Here is a 19,273-nt window from a genome sequence, read left to right as displayed (position 1 = left end):
ATGTTCAGTTCCGAAAAATATATAGGGTGCTAATGATACTCTTAATCTACATTGATAAATACGGACTACCTGTACCATCTCTAGTTTTCTATTCTATTTAACTCTAACATACAGTTTTTTATTTTTTACTTTACCTTAACTTCTCTGTACTGGATAATAAACCTCCTTAAAGTTTGATGTATATGATGACTGCATTAGTGACTGCAATGTAAAAACAGTAAGAAAAAAAAATTATTCAAAGAAAGAGTTTTTCAAGACAAAGCACTCCGCTCAATACCAAACAGGGCTAATAACCATCCTGAAATGCTTGTTAGAAAATTTTAGGGAGCCTGTTGCGAACAGAGAGGTCACCCCAGTGGTGGTGAAGAAATACAAAGGTGTGACAGGGGACCCCATATATATTAGGGGCCTTATTTCACTCTATTCACTGGTGCTCCATGCAACCAGGAAATGGGCTTTCGCCAAGGGTACTGGGACCCCTCCTCTGCCTGATTTGGAGAGCAAGTGAATTGTCGCTGCTGGAAAAGGGTTCGATGTGGGTGGGGGCTGCCATTTCAGTGAGGCTGTTAATGTTAACTGGTAATAGATGGAGCATCTGATTAAATACCCGACAGAGGCTTACAGATATAGAGCAAAAGAGATCGTCAAGAAAGGGAAAAATATATCCAGTGCCAGCATTAGATGTGCCCTGGAGAAATTAACACAAACATCCTCATTCGAAGACATGCCTATCTGAGGGGCTTTGTATTCTGTTCCGAAGTTCAGCAACACCTTCTCAGTATCTCATTTGATGGCTAACATCTTTTTGGCCCTCAGGTGATATCATTGCTGGGAAAAACAACAAAAGGTCACAGCCAAAGCTATAGGGCACTCCTTACAAAGTCTGGCACTTCAGGGTTTTGGAGACGAATCAAAGCAAGAGCTAAGTGAGCAGTCACCTCCCAATCTCTTCCATACCAACCGCAGCAGTGCTTTCAGGAGGGACAGCCTGGTAAGAATCATTTGAGTGGAGTGTTCTGGAACAGTAGCCATGATAAAGCCAGAGGAGCCCATTTCATCTCTGCTTCAAAGCAGTGATCCCCCAAACACATAGCCCCAAGGTCGATCATCCATCCACATGTCAGAAGATAGATAAAGTTATATCCTCCCCGGTGGTAAGGGATAACCTTGGATAAGTGAATCATTTCCATCATCGCCCACTGATGCTGCCTGAAGTTTATACTACATCACCCATTATTTCACCATGCTGCAACAACATGATCCCTGGCTGCTGCAAAAGGAAGTACAGGCATGAGGAGCAATGGAACCAGTTCCACCACAACAACGGGGATACGTTCCAATAGCCAAAACAGCAGAAAGATGAGGCCTGAACTAGACCTCAGGCCGCTCAAGCGCTATATTGTGTCAGAGCACTTCAAAATGACAACTCTACAAACCAAAATTCTGCTGCTCTGCGTTGGGGAAAATATGACGACCCTTGGTTTTAAGGACGCATACTTCCACATCCCAATTCACCCGGTACACCACCAGTACTTCAGATTTGTGGTAAGTGGAAACCATTATCAATTCAAAGTAACATCCTTAGAGGTGACTCGGTGACCACGGTGTGTTTGCAAAATGGTTAGTGGTGGTTGCAGTGCACCTTCGCCACAATGCTGTTAATGTTTTTCCATACCCAGATGACTGGCAGTAAAGAGCAATAGCGGAAAGCAATGCCTCACTTGCACTCAAACAAGCTGTGTATCTTCTGTACATATTAGGCTACACAATCTGAATACAGTAACAAGCTAAGCCTACCACAAAGACAAGTGTTGGCCCGTCAAAGGCAGCTCTGCTTCCCCTTTGCCACACATTGCGTGATCTGAAAGCGAGAGCAATTTATGAATGATGAGAATTATGGCATCTTGTGTTGCTGTCAGTGGTGGTTTCTCTTTGAGGACGTCGGGGCTCTGCCCCCCTTACTTTCAAGTTCAACTTAAAAGCTATAATTGTATTGAAACTACTCCTTGTAAAAATAGCAAAGAAAACATTCACACACTTTAACTATTTTGCCGACCTGGGGGCTGTACTGCCACTCACTGTGCTTGTTGCTGAGATGGCTTCATGGCAGTGACGCTTTCCATAAACTTCCTCCCCTGGGCAGGTCCAAAGCTAAGAGTATTTCCAGAGCGAACGAGCTCACAGCCCTGAGGCCTGTGATGTCATCAGCTCGGCAAAGAAATAGCTTTGAGGATCAGTCTCCTCCCCTTGACTACGTGAGCGTTAAATTCCCCCCGGGCGTTTTTGACAGAAGCCCTGTAATGCTGTGGCCTCACCTCAGTCAAGCGGTAGAGAGCATGGTATCCCCACCCTTTCCCAACTCGTCACAGAGGGGTGGATCCTATCCTGTGAGGAGTTGGGAAAGAGTGGGGTTGAGGCTGTAGGCAGGAAGCCGAAAAATCAAATCTGCGCAGTTTGTCATCAAAACCTTTGAAGAAGACATACTGTGCAGACTCATGGAATCTGCTTCCCGCGCTGCAATTAATGCAGTTCGCCATTTTAGCAAGCAGACTCCTCGTAAATATGTGGCACACTGCAGGAGCCTGTGGAAAGGATTTGGTGTTGGCTATCTTGAAACTTCCCTTCCAGTCAAGACAGTGACTGTCTGCACAGCATGACTGTGCCAAAGTGGGAACTACACTACACACGCAGCCTCCACCATGTAAGTAAGCTGGTTTTGGCATATTTGTTTAGATGTAATAAACGTGGTCTGAGGCCCATTCAATCAAATGCCTGTCTTGTTGATTTTTACTAATTACTTCCTTCATGCTATCTGAAGGGTTTTGCGAGAGCGGTTATGTGGACGCGTTTGACAAGCTTGTAAGGAGAACTTGACAAAACAGTACAGTCAGTTATCTCCAGGATATAAGTTGGATAAATAATTGGAAAGCACAAACAAGCAGATTGATGATAAAATAAATGGCATGCAGCATTACTTGTGGGAAGCGGTGAGGAGTCTGCCTCAGGGTAGATTTCTCAAACCACTACTGTGTAAAAATGTTTTTTAAACACCATTTAACTGAATAAAGGAAGGCCGTTAAAGTTTAGTGGGGGGCCAGGGGAGAAGTGGGATTCATGGAGCGATAAAGCGGTTTACCGTTTTATTGCACTAGACTAGTCTGCACATTTATTTTTGGGCTTCGATTAGCTGGGTAGTTCGTTTTGTTTGCAAAGCAGTACTTGCATGAAATTGAAGGAGGGGAAGGGGTGTTTTGGGCCTAGTTAGGTCTCGGCTCGAAGGCTGCGCTTGCGCAGTCTCGGTCCGAGATTTAATGACTTGGAGAAGAGGGGCTTGAACCCGCCCCTCTTCTCCCCTGTTCTCCATTGGCTGGCCTCTTGAATGCTGGCCAGCCATTGGAGAAGAGGTCCGTCACTCCGAACAGGCCCCGTCCTTTTCGGATTCGGGTGCGTGTTTTTTCCAACTTTTCTGATTATCTCCTCCAGCCAATCGCAAGAGGAGAGAAAAGAAAAACACGCCCCAATCCGAAAATGACGCGCTGTTTCTCCGAGCTACCTTTGCACCACGGGTCACCCACACTTGCCCTCACTCACCGTCAGGGTGTCCTCGATGAACAGCGGGAACTTCTCCTTGCTGACCCTGCAGACTGCGACCAGGCGCGCCATTTCTCCTGCTTATTTCTGCTGCTCATCCGTTGGCAAGGAGGGGGCGGGGCCGCACTCTTGGGGAGGGTTGTATCGCACACACGTCCTCTCCGTCTCCTTTTTGCTCGCGCTCCCTGCTGCTGCACGACTTTGGTAACTGCTTACTGCCCCAAACTCAACTAGTGCTTTCCAGTTTTCCGTCTGCTTCGGCCTATCACCAGATGTCTAGCCAGCTCCAACCTCCGCTGCGCGGATCTTCACTTTGAACTGCAGCGGTTGCAGCCTCTATGGCGTACTACTCAGCATATATTTAATGTTTTATTTATGATATTCCGGCTTACATTACATCGACGCTGTCTTTTAGCTGTACATGCTCATGCTATCAAAACCTTTGAATTGTTTCTGGTCAGTTTGTTTTTCCCTTTCCGTAGCTGCTACCCATTATTTTAATTAAATGTATATGTTCATTGTTTTTGTAAGAAGGCACAGTGTCACGAACACAAACGTAAAATATCGTTCCTATCCAACCTTCTATTCTCATTAGTACTAGCCAACACGAATGTTAGTTTCCCGCATGCTACTACTGTGAAGGGGGTGTGAACACAGAGAAGCGGCGGCTATACCGTATATTGACAATGGAATCTTAATAAAAACGTACCAATTAAAACAATAACAGCAGCATGAGAAGGAGAGGGAAGCAACCAGACATTACCCAACTCTACTATCCTAGTGGACCGTTACACTATCCGACTTCACTCTGCAGTCCCATTCACTCTGCGCCATTCACTCTGCAGACACCATTTATTAAGCACTCTGCAGTGACCACTCACTCTGCAGTCACACTTCACTCCTCAGTCACCCATCAGCATTCTCTCTGTAGTCACCAATTACTATTAGTCGCCATGCACTTTCCACTCATGATTTACTCAACAGCCAACATCACTGCATGTTTACCATTAATCCTGTAGACTCAATTCACTCTACAGTTACCATTCACCCTCCTGCAACCATTCACCACCCATTGAGTCACCATTCTATCGCTAGACATCATTCACTCCACAGTCACTATTTTCTCTCCAGTCACATTCACTCTACAGTCACCATTCACCATCATACAACCATTCACCATCCAGTGAGTCACCATTCTCTCTCTAGACACCATTCACTCCACAGTCACCGTTCTTTCTTCAGTCACCATTCACTCTACAGTCACCTTTCACCCTCATGCAACCACGCACCATTCAGTCACCATTCACTTCAGTCATCATACACTCCACAGTCACCATTCTCTCTCTAGTCACCATTCTCTCTACAGAGACCATTCACTCTGCAGTTGCCATTTGCTTTCCATTCTCCATTTTAAAGAACGGTAGATTTTTCAGCACCCAGGCTAATGTGCTGCATAGCCAAATACAGATAAGGTCCCAAAGGCGAGACCGATTGCATTGCAGTGACGTCACTCCGAGCAGGGCGGGGCCGAGGCTTTGTTGTTTGCTCCGGGCTTTATCTCAGTTTCGGTCCAGTCGATGCGAGAGTTTTGGCTTCTGTTTCTATTTTATTTCACTTTTACGTGGTTTTAGGAAAAGCGAGGAAGCATGGATGGCTCTCCGGCTGAAATTGTGGCGTTGCTGGTGTTAGTACTTTGTTCCTGTAAGTACGAGTATGACATTATTTAACTCTGTTTGTACTTCCGCGGTTTTCACTCATTGGTGCGCTCGGTCTCTGACCCTGGGAACATATTTGAATTTCTCTAATTAGGTTTGAGGGCTTTTTTATTTTTTATTTGATTAGAAAATGCTTTAGTTTATCGACTGAGTTTGATGTGCCTCTTATAATACATAATGCAGTAATTTATGGTACAGAGTGGGAGTTCTCGTTCAATCCGCCTTACTATGTTTTTCTGGGTCATACATATGCCCAGATGACACACGAACAGTTCAAAGTAAAAAAATAAAGCACCGTAATGTTTTTTTTATTTTACACCGCTGCATAGGCCACAACCCAGGCAGTCTGTATCTATTTGAGCCACCAGGGTACTCTGGTGCCCATGCCTCGATTCCAGTTGATAGGGCAAAGCATTTTCTGTTTTTCATGTTCCTTGGATTAAGCGGCACATGGCCATTGGTGGGTAGACCAGATCTACACTGGAGATGACTGGGTTAGTGTGGATTGGTCTTTGATCCTTGTCTGATTTCAGTAGGTGAATGTAAAGAGTAAATCAGAGTATCAGTGAGGAGTAAGTCGTGCGCCCTCATCCATTGCTTCATCAGACTTCTACATTGGAGATTTTCCATGGATTCCATCACTCCTGCCCTCAGTGAGTAAACCTGTGGCGGTGTGCAGCCAGCACTATTGTGGAAGTTAGTTTTGCGTCTGCCCGTGTTGTCTTTTAGCTGCTTTCTTCTTTGGTTCTGTTTTGCAGAAGGTGGGCATTGGAGGGTCATCCACTTCAGTCTGCTGATTCAACTATGTATTCCAGAGTGATTAAGCTATTGACATTGTAAATAACAATGCCGTTTCTTTAAATGTTTTAAAAACAAAAATGTCATGAGCAATGCCAATAGCTCTAACTTTAACAATGCCGAGACCATTGCATTGTAAATGCTTGTTTTTCTGACCTTGTTGACGTGGTGTTTTGGGAACCTAAATTGTTGGTGTTCCCCCTGGCTGGGACTGGATTCTAAGGGTCGGGACTTTGAATAAGGAAATGAATGACTGAGATGACCTGTATTTTATTTTTAGGGAAGTGTAACTGTGAACGCCAAGGCTGTACTGTACAAATGTGTGTATGCACGTTCCATTAGTTAGGGAAAGAAAAACAAATGCAACTTTGCTTTGTTACCGTTACTAAGATTTACCCAAAATATTAATTTGTACTCTCCACAAATTCATTGTCAGCATTTGAGTAAACTATTTCTATTATGCAGTAAGAAAGATACTCGCATTTCCATTTTAGTGGTTCTTTTACTAGTTTATGTATATCTAATCTGCTAACATTGCTTTTTAGTATTTACCGCGTATATTCTTTCCTTTGCAACGTGTTCTAAAATAAGTCACTACGAGTCTCTTTTGCAGTAGTGTCTATCTCGGGAGCTAAATGAAATACTGCAAACCAAAACACTCATGTGTGTGCAAACATTATTTTAGACGAAATCCACCGCAATATTTTTCTTGCTTTCAGTGCCAGGATCCTGTCTGATGCAGGCAGGTACATGCTACCAAATGTCCGCCCTGGACAAAGTGCCAGCTTTAGCGCTAATGGCGCGCGGGGCGACATGGTTTGTTGGGGCTCTTCCCTCCGCCAGAAAACCCCTCTCCCCAGATACCCCCAGTACCACACTCCAACAGTGCCCCTCAGGAGAGCCCTTCTCTCTTGTGCAAAAATTATGCTCCGCCAAATAGGCTGCATGCGTCATACCTGAAATATTAAATATGTATCCGCTTGAGTTCACTGGACTATGCACTCGGGGGTCTACTAACCATTAATCCCCGCTGTTGCACCAGACTCTGAGTCCCTGAGTTCAGTTATAGGTAACAATGTGTGGATGATGCTGTAAGTAAAGAAATGTTTGACAATGTTTGCGGACCAGTTAAGCAACTAGTGTTGGGGGGGCACATTAATGCAGTATAGTCCCAACACCAGCATCACTGCCGTTTCAATATGTGCTGTGTGGTATTTTCACACAGCACATGCGTGCTGTGTGAAAATATCACACCTCAAGGATGACATCACTCTGTAGAAAAAGGGCAAGCAAAACACATGAAGAAAAACAGCTCAGGATTAATATAGTGGTATCTGATGATATCATGGTAACTATGTTAGGCCTGTAACTTTTAAACTGCAAGTAACAAAAGGGTCTCTCTGACAAAAGCAGTAACTGACCCATTGAACTATCTACATTATATTCACTTTGTGATCTGCATGGTACACATTCTTTGCAGAAGGCATATTAACCCTCTGAGCATTACCATTGCCTTGGGCCCAGAAAGCTGCTAGTTTGTGACCTATTTAGTTGTTTGTTAAATAAAAAATCAATGAGGCACTCAGCATTCTTTTCTCACAGTCTGTCATGAAGCTCTGTGGTTATACTGAATAAGCAGATACCGAAGTTATTATATGAGCTCTCTTAATGTAATAACTGCACTCTCACAATTGCTTTCTTAACCTTGCTTTCTCAAATTTGCTTGAAAAATGCACCATTTGGCCACTCTTTATTAAAAAAATTCTCGGGGGAGAACCCCCCAACCCTCCTTACATTGTTTGGCCTTGCTACGCTTGCTTGCCATGGTGCACACCACCACAAATTTTACGCCTCACCACTTTCAAATGTCACCAGCCACCACTGGTTGCAATAGTCCCAAATGCTCAGCTGCTCATACACTAGACAGTGGTTAGGAATGACTGGTCAGTGGGGGGGATACAGCGTTAGTGCAGTACAGAGTTCAGCACAGGCTGATGTGGTGGAACAACAGGAACTTGTTGCTGAACATATCATTCCATGACCCCCAGCTGCAAGTTACCACCAAAACAGAGGCCTCCCTTACGGGGTGGGAAGCACATTTGAGCCACCTCTCAGTTCAGGGCCTGTGGCCTTCTCAGCAGTACTGCCTGCACATTGATCTTATGGAAGAAATGCCATTCAGGTAGTGCTCCAAGCGTTTTACAAACTGATGCACATAAGAACTATGCTGATTCACAGAGACAACATCACCTCTATGTATTACAACCAGAATCTGACATGAATTTAGCCCAGCTGTCCAAGTTAATTCTGACATACTGATATTGTGCCATTAATCATCCAGCCTTTCTCCTAGTGGAGCACCTCTCCGGTGTATTCACTTGTGGACCGGCTCAGTACGGAACATCAACAAGCATATGAATGGCAGATGAACACGCATGCATTTACAGAATATTTCCCGCACTGAGGGATCCCAGCAGTTGACCTTTTCTTCTCTCACAGAAAGACAATGACTTTGTAGACTTGCACTGCAGGGCACATCAGCAAACATGTGAGTGGTAGAAGAACGCCAAAGTACTTTAAGAATACTTCCACATCTTGGGGGCCCCAGAAGTCGATTTCTTCTTCACTCACAAGAATGCAAAATGCTGAAGCTTCCCTGCCAGGTACCCATGCCCACAGTTGATGGTCAGGTACTTAGTGGATTAATAGGTAAGGGATGGTTGCCTACGCTATCCCTCCCCTATCAGTGATCTCACATGTGATGAGAAAAAAAAATGAGGCAGATGTCTGATGCTCATCCTCATCCCACCAACCCACTTGCGTGAAGCAAATGTGATATTGATACTTCTGTTGATGTCTGTACATCCCCACGGAAAGATACTTCACCACACAGACCTACTTGCACAACATTAAGGTCTGCTACAACATCCCAGCCTCAACGCACTGAATCTTGTGATTTGGTACCTGGAGTCTTAGAATTTGGGTGGATTCATCTCCTAGAAAACTTCGTGCTAATTCTTAAGGAGGCTCGAAAACCCACTGCAAGCGCTTGTCATGTGGTCAGAAGGAAACTACTATGTCAGTCTTAGTAGTCCTTTAGACATTGCTGCTGCAAGACATCTACTACTTTCATCGCCTACAAAAAGGGAGGCCTAGCTTATGCTGTGGTAGTTTACCTGTAGAATAGAATATACAAATAAATACTTAAAATACCTGTTGTTAAATCTTTCATGGAAGGTCTTAAAAGAACTGTCATCAAGAACTCCACCAGCCCTTCATGGCACCTCACTATTGTTCCGTACCTGGTTCATAGGTCCACCTTTTGAGCTTTTACACTTTTGCCTATTGCAGATCCGTTCTTGGAAAGTGGCCTTCCGTATTGTATGTTGAATAAGTAAGCGCCACGCACAGGCAGTGGAGGAGCATTTCATTCAACTACGCCTTTGTAAGTCTACAACATTGTCTTCTGTCCACACATTTACCAAACACTGTTTTGAAAACATTCAAGCCTGGCAAATACGTTTCTCCAAACGTCTTCCTCTATGGCTTGCAAGCCACTGCTTTAGGGAGAAGGGCACTACTTTTCAATCTATACAATTATGTAATCTATAGCAGCACATGCTACATACAAAAAATATTACCCATAGCAATTTGTTTGCAGCTTGTTGTGCTGTAGTTTCACATGTGCCGCTTACCTTCATGGATAAGAACTCTCAGTATGCTGTTTGGAACAGTGTAACTACCTTTCAAATACATATTCACTATACATCAATACACAGACTGTCCTGCTTTGCATCATTTCATCTACTTTCACTTGCACGTTTGGGGAAAATACAACTTAAGGTAAAGTCTTTGTCGTGCATTGTGGATTTTAGGGAGGGATCATGAGTCACCTCAAAACCAAATCCTCTGCTTCAGAAAAAACAAAATCCAGTGTCCGAGCCCAATACTAGATGGATGAGTCTGCAAAGCATGTGATTGTAATGTGCTTTGAAACTCACCCTTCTGACCCCTGCTCCCTTCTTTTGTTGTGTAACCTACCAACCATGAGAAGTTGCCGTGGTGAAGGATTTCTAGGGCAATCCACTATCTGAAATTGCAAGTTGGAATCGGCCTTGCATCTACTTGTCAGCCTTCAAAGCCTGGGGGAGAGATGGAATAATCTAGTAAAGCCACACCCTCCAGAATAAACGGGCGTTCGAATTTTGAATAAAATGTGTACTTTAGTTGGCTTGGGCTTCCTGCCACTGGCCACAAAAAAGGATATAAACTAGCTGTTGTGAGCCCCCGACTTGTAATTTGTTTGTACAGGTTTGCTAGGATAAGCAACTTTCTGATAACTGTTTCCCCCTCCATGCCCAGATTCTGAAAGAAAACCTGCTGCTGCACTCTGTTTTGGAAGGAGGAAAGGCTAGGCTACCCAAGCATGGAATGGAGCAAGTCCTTGGCCAAGAGGCAGACTGCAAAGAAATGACTTACAGTTTGCCATAGTCTGTCCCATAAGAGGATGAAGTTATATGAAGACCCAATCCAGGACTTTGAGTGGGCTGTGCCTGCACAATGCATGATTAGTCTGGTGCCTTCAAAATGAACTGTTTCATGCAAAGTCCAGGCCCAGAGAGGCGACACAGTTTCTGCCATCTCCAGCCCAGGTTTTATTGAATTGCCGTGTTGACTAGAGGGCTTGTACCGGATTCCGGACCTTTCTGGATTGTTATCATAGTAGTGAACATCACATGCTGCCAGAAGAAATAACCCACATTTCCAAATGTATTCAAATGATTCTCCTAGAATTCTCTACCGCTGTAACACTGAAAGCACTCATTAATTCCCGTCTATCAACTGAATCCTTCCCAAGTGACTTGAACGAACCTAAAGAAGCAGGGATTTTCCCTGAGAGACTAGTGAAACTAGAGACAGTCCATTGACAGACTGTCAATAGACAGTTCCTGTGTAAATTCTCTGATCTCTATCTTATCCCGAAAAATAAAACTCTCTGACAGACAGATGAGTTCAGACCTTGTAGAAGCATTTAGTCAGTATTAATTTGCATTTGGAATAACCTCTAAAACACCATTGGGTCTACTGAGTCACTGCACCATGCCTTCTCAACTTTTTGTCAGCATTTGGCAGTGAAGGCCCCCATTTGTTGGTCTGAAGAGTAAATGATCCAGGAATAGTCCACAGCAAATGGGCACAGTCCTTAGCTGGATAAAATCTTACTTTGTAAACAGAGTCTAATTGATGCATTTCCTCTGTTCTGCTCTACACTCACCCTCTCCTCTTCATTGTATATCTGTCCTCTCGTCCAGATCTTCTCAACACCTTCAAGAATAGCAGTTACATCCAAAATGATAACATGCTGATGTTACATAACCACTTAAAGTTTCCAAAATAGAAATACTCCGCTCTAGATCATGGTAAAATTATGACCCTCTATCTGCTTGGTCTCCAACGAGAGACCCAACTCCACCCTTTGGTGAAGATCCCCTGCTTGGTCTCTCACTCCAAACACAAGTCATCAAAGTGAGCAGAGACTCTTTCTACACACTGACAGCACTACTAAGTGCCTTTCCATACTTAAACCTCTCACACAAGATAGTCATAAATAGCTGTAGTGTTTTCTCATCTTGATAAGGCTAATGGTTTCTAAATTGGACTCTCCAGACACCAAATTGGTAAGCCTGAACAAATTAAGAATGCCAAAGCCAGATATTTCCTAAATCTGATCAGACAGCACCGCATCACTTCTGATCTGAATGATGTACACTTGTTGCCAGTCACAAAAAAAGTTATAAACCAAAGCCTCATTCATTGTTCACCGTGCAGTCAATAGAACAGTACCAACATTTGTACAATCTAACCTCAAACTGTTCAATGGAGAAACCACTGATCCAGAATGACTCTGCTCTTCCTTTTTCAAAATGCTGCATTTGCTGCCACTCATTTTAAGTTATGACCTGCAATCCCTGGAACATGCTTTCAAAGAGAACACGTGCCATTAATAGTCATATTGAATTTAAAAAGTCAATAAACACTTGCCTATTGACAAAAGCATTCTCAGATTACAAACAATACACATTTGTTCGTACGGCCCACCTACCAATCCCTCACATTCCTTTTCATTCTACTTTGTGTGAAAACAGTAGTATTTGCCACTGCAAAGTCTGGAGCACATTGTCAGAGCCTCAGGCGTAACACCAATACATACTATATACAGGTCATACTTCAAGCTCTGTCCAGCCACAGCAAACGCAATAGCTACTTTTTAGATCAACCAGTCAGTGCCCTTGGCCCTCAGGAGGGTTGGAAAGTGCTATATTAATGCCATAATCCAATTCAATAACATCCAATATAATAACATCCTTTTGTTACAGGTTTAAAATTGGCTGCTGGCTCTTAATGCCAGCATCCAATGGGAGCTGATTGAGCCCTGCCAATCATTTTTCATGCAAATAATCTGCTGAGGACTCACCTCTTTTCTGCCCAGGATTTGATGTAATTGTCCCATCTGTTAAGCAATCCCACTACAGTAGCAGAAGGATTTCTTCATATTCTAGAAGTCAAAAGTGTCCTGAGAATTCGGGTCAAACTAAAGATTGGAGAATGTCTGGTCAGCTGTGGTAATTATGGCCCAAGCTGGATGAGATTTCTTACCGCAAAGCAATCGTGCTCCAGATGGATTATTTCTGGTAATCTATGAATAAAGGTTTGCCAGTAAAACCCAAGCCTTGGGTTAGAGGATGTGGTGTTATGGCCAGAGCTAGCAACTTTAGAACTGGGGACCCAGGCTTGAATCTCTGTGTCAGCTCAACATCCTGTTATTTTGGTCAAATCACTTAACCTCACTCTGTCTAAAAATAAATGTGACCTTGTTTAATGTAGCTTGTGCTCATATGAAGCGCTCCAGTACCCTCTGGTTGAGTTTGCGCTATATAAAACAGCAAAAAAAGTGAAACAAAGTGGAATGTGCAACCAGAGATATACAAATCCATAAATCTTTGATTTTGTAAAAATTCTTCTTTGATTAAATTTCCTGTATTTCATAAAATCCATCAAAAGAGCATCCAGTCAATGCGTTTTGTTCAAAAACACATTTGAACTTCATCAAGGCTCTTCTGTCTTAGTTATTGTCTCCTGATACCATCATTTGATTAAAAAATAATCATGTTCTTAGACCAAGTCAGGCAAGAACACATGTTCATGAGAAATATTCGAAAATTGATCCAATATCGAATGGGGTAATAGTGTCCCTTAGTTGATACCTGAATCCGAATCAAAGGTGCACGCTTGCCTCACATTCTCAATGTATCTCCCCCAAAAATATCCATAACAGCAGCAAATGCTTGGGTATGAATTGTGCTTGTAGGCAATAATTGCTAGGCTGCTGCATAGAAATCTAGTCACATTTTTACACAGCACTCTTTTCTTGCCCAGATCTCAAAATAGACATGACGTCGTCTTCTGTTTGTTCTTCCATTTTACTGCTTATAATTATCATTTTAGAGCCTGTGATTCAAAAGGAAAAGTTCCGTGCTTGTAATCCTAGTTATATGAATCTTCGTTGAGTCAGCTCATGCTCCGCATCTGCAGTGGAATGGCAAGACACCATTCAGTAGGGATCTTCAAGCCTGTCAAGCAGAACTGATTCTGTGGAGCAACTACAAGTATAAAGCATGCTGGGATATGAAAGCTGTTAACTCCTTAAAGGAAAAGGATCTATTTCCTCTTCTTTATAAAGACTGTCTATCAGGCTACAGACTCCCACCGATTGGTTATATTCCAGTGTCTTATACGGCAAGATTGGTGTTGATGCTGAAATGTTGATTTGTGGACTTTTTTCTGCTAATTGAATAAAAAGCATTTTTTTAAACGAGCTGCAGATATGCTATTTAGATGTTTCAGCATTTGGAAAATGGCAAAATGTTTCAGTCAGATGGTTTTGTCTATGACAAGTATTTTGTGATTCCCCGCACACTCATGGGCATATTCTATAACTCCAATTAGGATTCCTTCACACAGCACCATGATTACAAGGAAATAACATTACCTTAACTCTTCATTGCAGGTTCTCCTTGTACTGGTTGCCCTCCTTGATGAGTTAGTCTTTGTGATGATTTAGTTCTTTAGGTTCAGGGAATAGTAGTGTTCTTGAAGCTTGATTCTTACCAGTTCTGTTGCTTCCCATTGAGTGTGTAGTAAAGGAGTTGGATCTCAAATGCTCTGGAGATCATTTTGGCCCTTAATTTATTCTTTCTTACTCTTTGAATCCCATATTTCGGGTGATTGGCAACTTGGCAGCCAGGCAAATGAAAATAGAACACTTAGCAAGAATGCTGTCAGAAGCAGAACATAGAGATGGGATGGGGCATGAAGAGAACATCCATTTTCTCTTACACAGGAAAGAGTAACCCTGCCATAAATTGTAGAGATATTTGAAATATTCCTCCTACAGACTTGGGTAGGACGTTGCTATGCAAGCACTTGAACACCAGAAGATTGTCAGTCTGTGAATATATGCAAAATAAGTCTTGTATGGGAATGTTAAGGTGCTAAACTGTCAAAAACACATTTCCCTCCCAGTAGGTCTGCTTTTTCTCATTCCATTTGACATTGCTAATTAATACTTTATTTGATGTGTGGAAGCACAGAGGATGATTTAGATTAATGTCTGAGGTGGGACAGAAGCTATGTCTGTTTTGAGTTACATATTTTAGTGGAGATTTCCAGAAGATGTCTTTGAAGGCCTTTCTTTCCTATACTTGTTTCATTTAGTGGAGGGATCACTTAGTTTACCATCTCTTCTTCTGCAGATGCACAAAGATCCTCGACAAAAATGGAGATTTGAACATCTTCAAGGTCAAGGACCGGGATGAAATGGTAACCAAAGTAATTGAGCCCATCGCATGTGATGGGTTAAGGACCATTTGCCTGGCATTTAGAGACTTCCCTGCTGGATCTGAACCTGACTGGGACAGCGAGAATGAGATCTTGTCAGACCTATCCTGCATTGCAGTGGTTGGGATAGAGGATCCTGTAAGGCCAGAGGTATCCCCTCACAACAAGCCATATTGTTACCCCTTGCTTGCTTACACTGTTGTTTTAGCCTAACCGTTCCCTCTCTCCTTATCACCCATATTCTCTCTCTTCACTACCACTCTGTCATCCACTCTCTCCACAATATTCTGTTACTTGTTATCCTCCCCTTATTAAATGGCTACTGTTTTTTCTCTCGCCATCTCCTATTCCCTCTTTCTCACTTTGTCATATCTATTCTGCCACGTTATCTGCCTCGCATGTCTCCTTTATGAACCTTCACGGATCTTGCTTACAGGTTCCAGATGCTATTATGAAGTGCCAGCGTGCTGGTATAACGGTACGAATGGTGACTGGTGACAACATTAACACTGCCCGTGCCATTGCTACAAAGTGTGGAATTCTGCTACCAGGGGAGGACTTTCTCTGTCTTGAGGGCAAGGAATTTAACCGACTAATCCGAAACGAAAAGGGGGAGGTAAGATTCCACTGCCTTTCGGGTTCAAATAAGCTGAGGGGCTGAAGTGACTTAAGAACCACAGTGCATGGGTAACTGTTAGAGAAAGTCATACCGACAGCCAAAATGTGTTCTGTCTAGAAGAGGGTCATAACCTTTGTAAAACAAATCAACAGGTATTGATAATTGTTCTGAGGGGATTAGAAGAGGTGAGCTGTCTTGGGTGAAGGCTTTGTACTGTGCTGCTCTCTATCTCTAATTCTTGCTTTGAGTTTAATGTACATCTACAAGGATTGTGGTTTGTCTTGCTACGTTCTTTTGTGTATAATATATGTATACAGTGCAAGAGCTCTAATGTGCTCTTTAGTTCACAAAGAAGCCTAGCCATTTAATATTAATAGGCTGCTGCAAGTTAACCAATTATATTTAAGTGTGGGGGGATAGATTTTAGTGAAGTAGGGTAGAAGAATCACTTGAATGTGCTTGGTTCTCGTTTGCACGCAGACAATTTTTCTCCCTACACTCTTGCACTGCGTATTCCCCTTCTGCCCCCTTCACCAAGTTTGATGTAGCTCCCTTATCATACAGCTGTCCCTCTCAACTCTTCTGCATACTCTGTATTAGTCTTCAGTCTTAAGGCCTCTCCTTCCCATTTATGTCTCGGCTAGGCAGCCCTTGCGCTGTCTCTTCGAGACATGCTATATTCAGGATATGGGCATAAAGCTCTGCCCACTTTCTGTCAATTTTTTTTAATTGGCTCCTGTCCATATCCTTTGTAAATGGTGGCTTTTCATTGGTCAATAGGCTTAGTAGTCCCTCCTTAGTGTCGCCTTGTTAATTACAGCCTCAAGGCACTATTTTCTTAAAAGGCTTCAGGCAGGACACACTCTTGGCCCTAAGCTACATTGGCAATGGTTACTTCACTCACTAGAACATCTCACATTTGTATGAGACCATCTATGCATTTCCCTTCAACAGCTCCACACAGAGTACAACCTAATCCAAAATTAATGTACTAATTCTTTTGTCACATTTCAAAGCTACTAATTGTATATATGGACATAGCTATTTGAATGTATTCGTAGTACTGTCTTGCATGCAATGCATTATGGGTAGGGTGGATTTACCATATCTTCTGCAGGGTGCAGTACCATATGTGTCCCAAAGAGGCCCCCTTTTGGCAACATGGCTAGGTAAAAAACATTGCCATTTATAATGCCAATAACTCCAACTTTGTAGACATGCAGTGCTGGTGCCTTGCTCACTAGGGACCTCTAGGAGTAACTTGCGGTACTGCACCTAGACATGCAGTACTGGTGCCTTGCTCACTAGGAACCTGTAGGAACAGCTTGTGGTACTGCACATACACATGCAGTGCTGGTTCCGGCTCACTAGGGATCTCTAGGAGCAGCTTGCGGTACTGCACTGAGACATACAATGATGGTTCCTGGCTCACTATGCAAGCATTTGCATAGTAGGTCTCGCATTACTGAAAGTATGAGCTATTGGCATTGCATTATTATTTGCAATGCCAATACCTCAAACTATCAGTAATGCAAGACCAATTGCATTGCAAATGCTTGTTCCTCTGTCACACAGTTTAGTTTGGATTTGAGCTTATCACCAATTCTCGCTTCGTTGTTAACATTTACCACAGGTCGAGCAGGAAAAGCTGGATAAAGTGTGGCCCAGATTGCGCGTACTAGCCCGCTCTTCACCCACGGATAAGCATACTCTGGTTAAAGGTAAGAAACTCCTCATGATGGCCACTGCAGCAGCTTTGCACTAAGTCATAACACAGATGTAGTCGCCCTTTCCTCATCCTTCAGCTTAATGAACTATTCTAGAAGCTCACAAAACAGTCAGGAAAGGCAAAGGCCCTGATAAAAATATAGGAGCGAAGCAATCAAAATGACAAACTCAAGTCACCTTGATTATCCAGTATTAGGGGTGTCTTTCATAGATTCACATGCCTGAATCATTCCCCGTCGTCGAGACGGGAGCCTCCGGTACATAAAAAAGTAATGTCCTATAGACATACATAGAGAAAAAAATAGGCCTAAGGGCCTCCCCTTAGTAGCCTATCATAGTCCTTATGTAAAAAGGACCAAACTTCTAGAGCCAGCCAATCAGCTATCACCTCCCTCTAGAACCTTCCTGGCAGGAGCCTCAGTCCCTCAGATTTTCTACCGCACGTTGTGCTAGGGAGTCTCCAACCTGAGCTCTCCTCAGGATTCATTTCAAACCAACTTATTCACAGTTTTTGGTGACTTTCTTCTTCAGGATTTCAACGCTGACTACTTCAGGCCTCTTTTTGCTTCAGTGAGTGTTTTATTTCATCTACATCTCCTGGCATGTCGGACTCCCAGAAGAAAGCCCTTTTCAGGGCTTGCTCTTCATGTGGGAAGAAGAGGCTTCATGTGGACGACAAGCATGAACTATGCTTGTACTGCCTTTACCCGGACCACGTCCCTAAGGACTGCAAAATATGTAGGTCTTTCCCACATAAGACCTTGAGAGACAGGGAAGGCCGCCTGCTTATCTGGCTGGACAGGCTCAAAGACAAGGACAGTGTGGTGTCCTCAGAGGCGAGCTTTTCTGGAGCCTCTGGAGTCTCCCTGAAGAGGCCGAGAATGGCATCTCCTGGCCCCTCAGACGCTCCTCCTACGAAGACGCACAAAAAGTCTTCAGAGGCGAGATCTTCGAAGTCTTCAGCGTCTGATAAAGTCTCTCTCACCTTCAAGAAGCCTACTCTGTCGGCCTCAAAAATGGCGACGCCATCATCTGTGCAAAAAAGGCCATCAGGACATGTCTCCACAGCTACGACGACAGTGTCCACGTCCACAGCGGCGTCGGTCCGCTCGTCGACGACGACCACTCCATCATCATCGTCTGCAGGTACCCCTATCTCATCTATTATACTATTAAAACCGTCGTCTAAATCATCGTCGACGACGAGGATAGTACCGTCGAGGGCATCGTCGACGAGGAGCCCTCCGCCGACGGAAGAGTCGACGTCAAGGATATCTATGATGAGTGCGTCGACGACGAAGGCATCGTCGACGAAGATGTCGACGAAGATGTCAACGACGAAGGCATCGTCGACGAGAGCGTCGACGACGAAGGCGACGACGAAAGCGTCGACGACGAAAGCGTCGACGACGAAAGCGTCGACGACGGAAACGTCGACGACGGAAGCGTCGACGACGGAAGCGTCGACGACGGAAGCGTCGACGACGAAGGCATCGACGACGACTGAATCGTCTACGACTACATCGTCGACGAGAACATCGTCGACAAGGAAAATATCGTCGATGGGGACGCCGTTGGTGACAGCTGAGCCGTCGACGGGAAGGTCGTCGTCGTCGTCGTCCGTGGGACTGAAAACCAAGGAGATTTCTGTGCATGGAACTGCTCCCAGACCACAGATTACCCCGGAAACAACATCTCCAAGCAAGGTCCAAACCAATTTACCTCTGGAGATCCTGCAGAGCGAAGAGTCCGAAGAAGAGTTCTTCCAACAGGCTACTTCCCCTTCCGAGCTGTTTGTCAAATGCCAAAGCACGGACGAGGAGCAGGAAGGTTCAAGTGCGCAGGAGCGCCCCGTCCAGGAACAAGTCCGCACGGAGGTCACCCCAATGGTCTGCCTCCCTCTGGCAATTGTTAAGGACCTCAA

The 19,273-nt window shown here is 43.9% G+C and overlaps 1 protein-coding gene across 4 annotated transcripts in view; it reads left to right on the top strand.

Moving 5' to 3' along the window:
* Positions 1 to 19,273, top strand: part of LOC146870694 (plasma membrane calcium-transporting ATPase 4-like) — a 1,872,989-nt gene that overhangs the window by 1,563,977 nt on the left and 289,739 nt on the right. For all 4 annotated transcript variants that reach the window (XM_085646147.1, XM_085646144.1, XM_085646145.1 and 1 more), the window contains 3 exons: positions 14,918 to 15,152; positions 15,439 to 15,618; positions 17,255 to 17,342. In XM_085646147.1, the coding sequence (XP_085502273.1) occupies positions 14,918 to 15,152; positions 15,439 to 15,618; positions 17,255 to 17,342 (503 nt within the window). The remainder of the gene's footprint in view (positions 1 to 14,917; positions 15,153 to 15,438; positions 15,619 to 17,254; positions 17,343 to 19,273) is intronic.

Source organism: Triturus cristatus, chromosome 1_1, assembly GCF_964204655.1.
Source record: "Triturus cristatus chromosome 1_1, aTriCri1.1, whole genome shotgun sequence".
In the NCBI taxonomy this organism is placed as follows: Eukaryota; Metazoa; Chordata; class Amphibia; order Caudata; family Salamandridae; genus Triturus; species Triturus cristatus.
The sequence above is the reverse complement of the archived record's forward strand: the minus strand, read 5'-3'. Positions and strand labels throughout refer to the sequence as shown.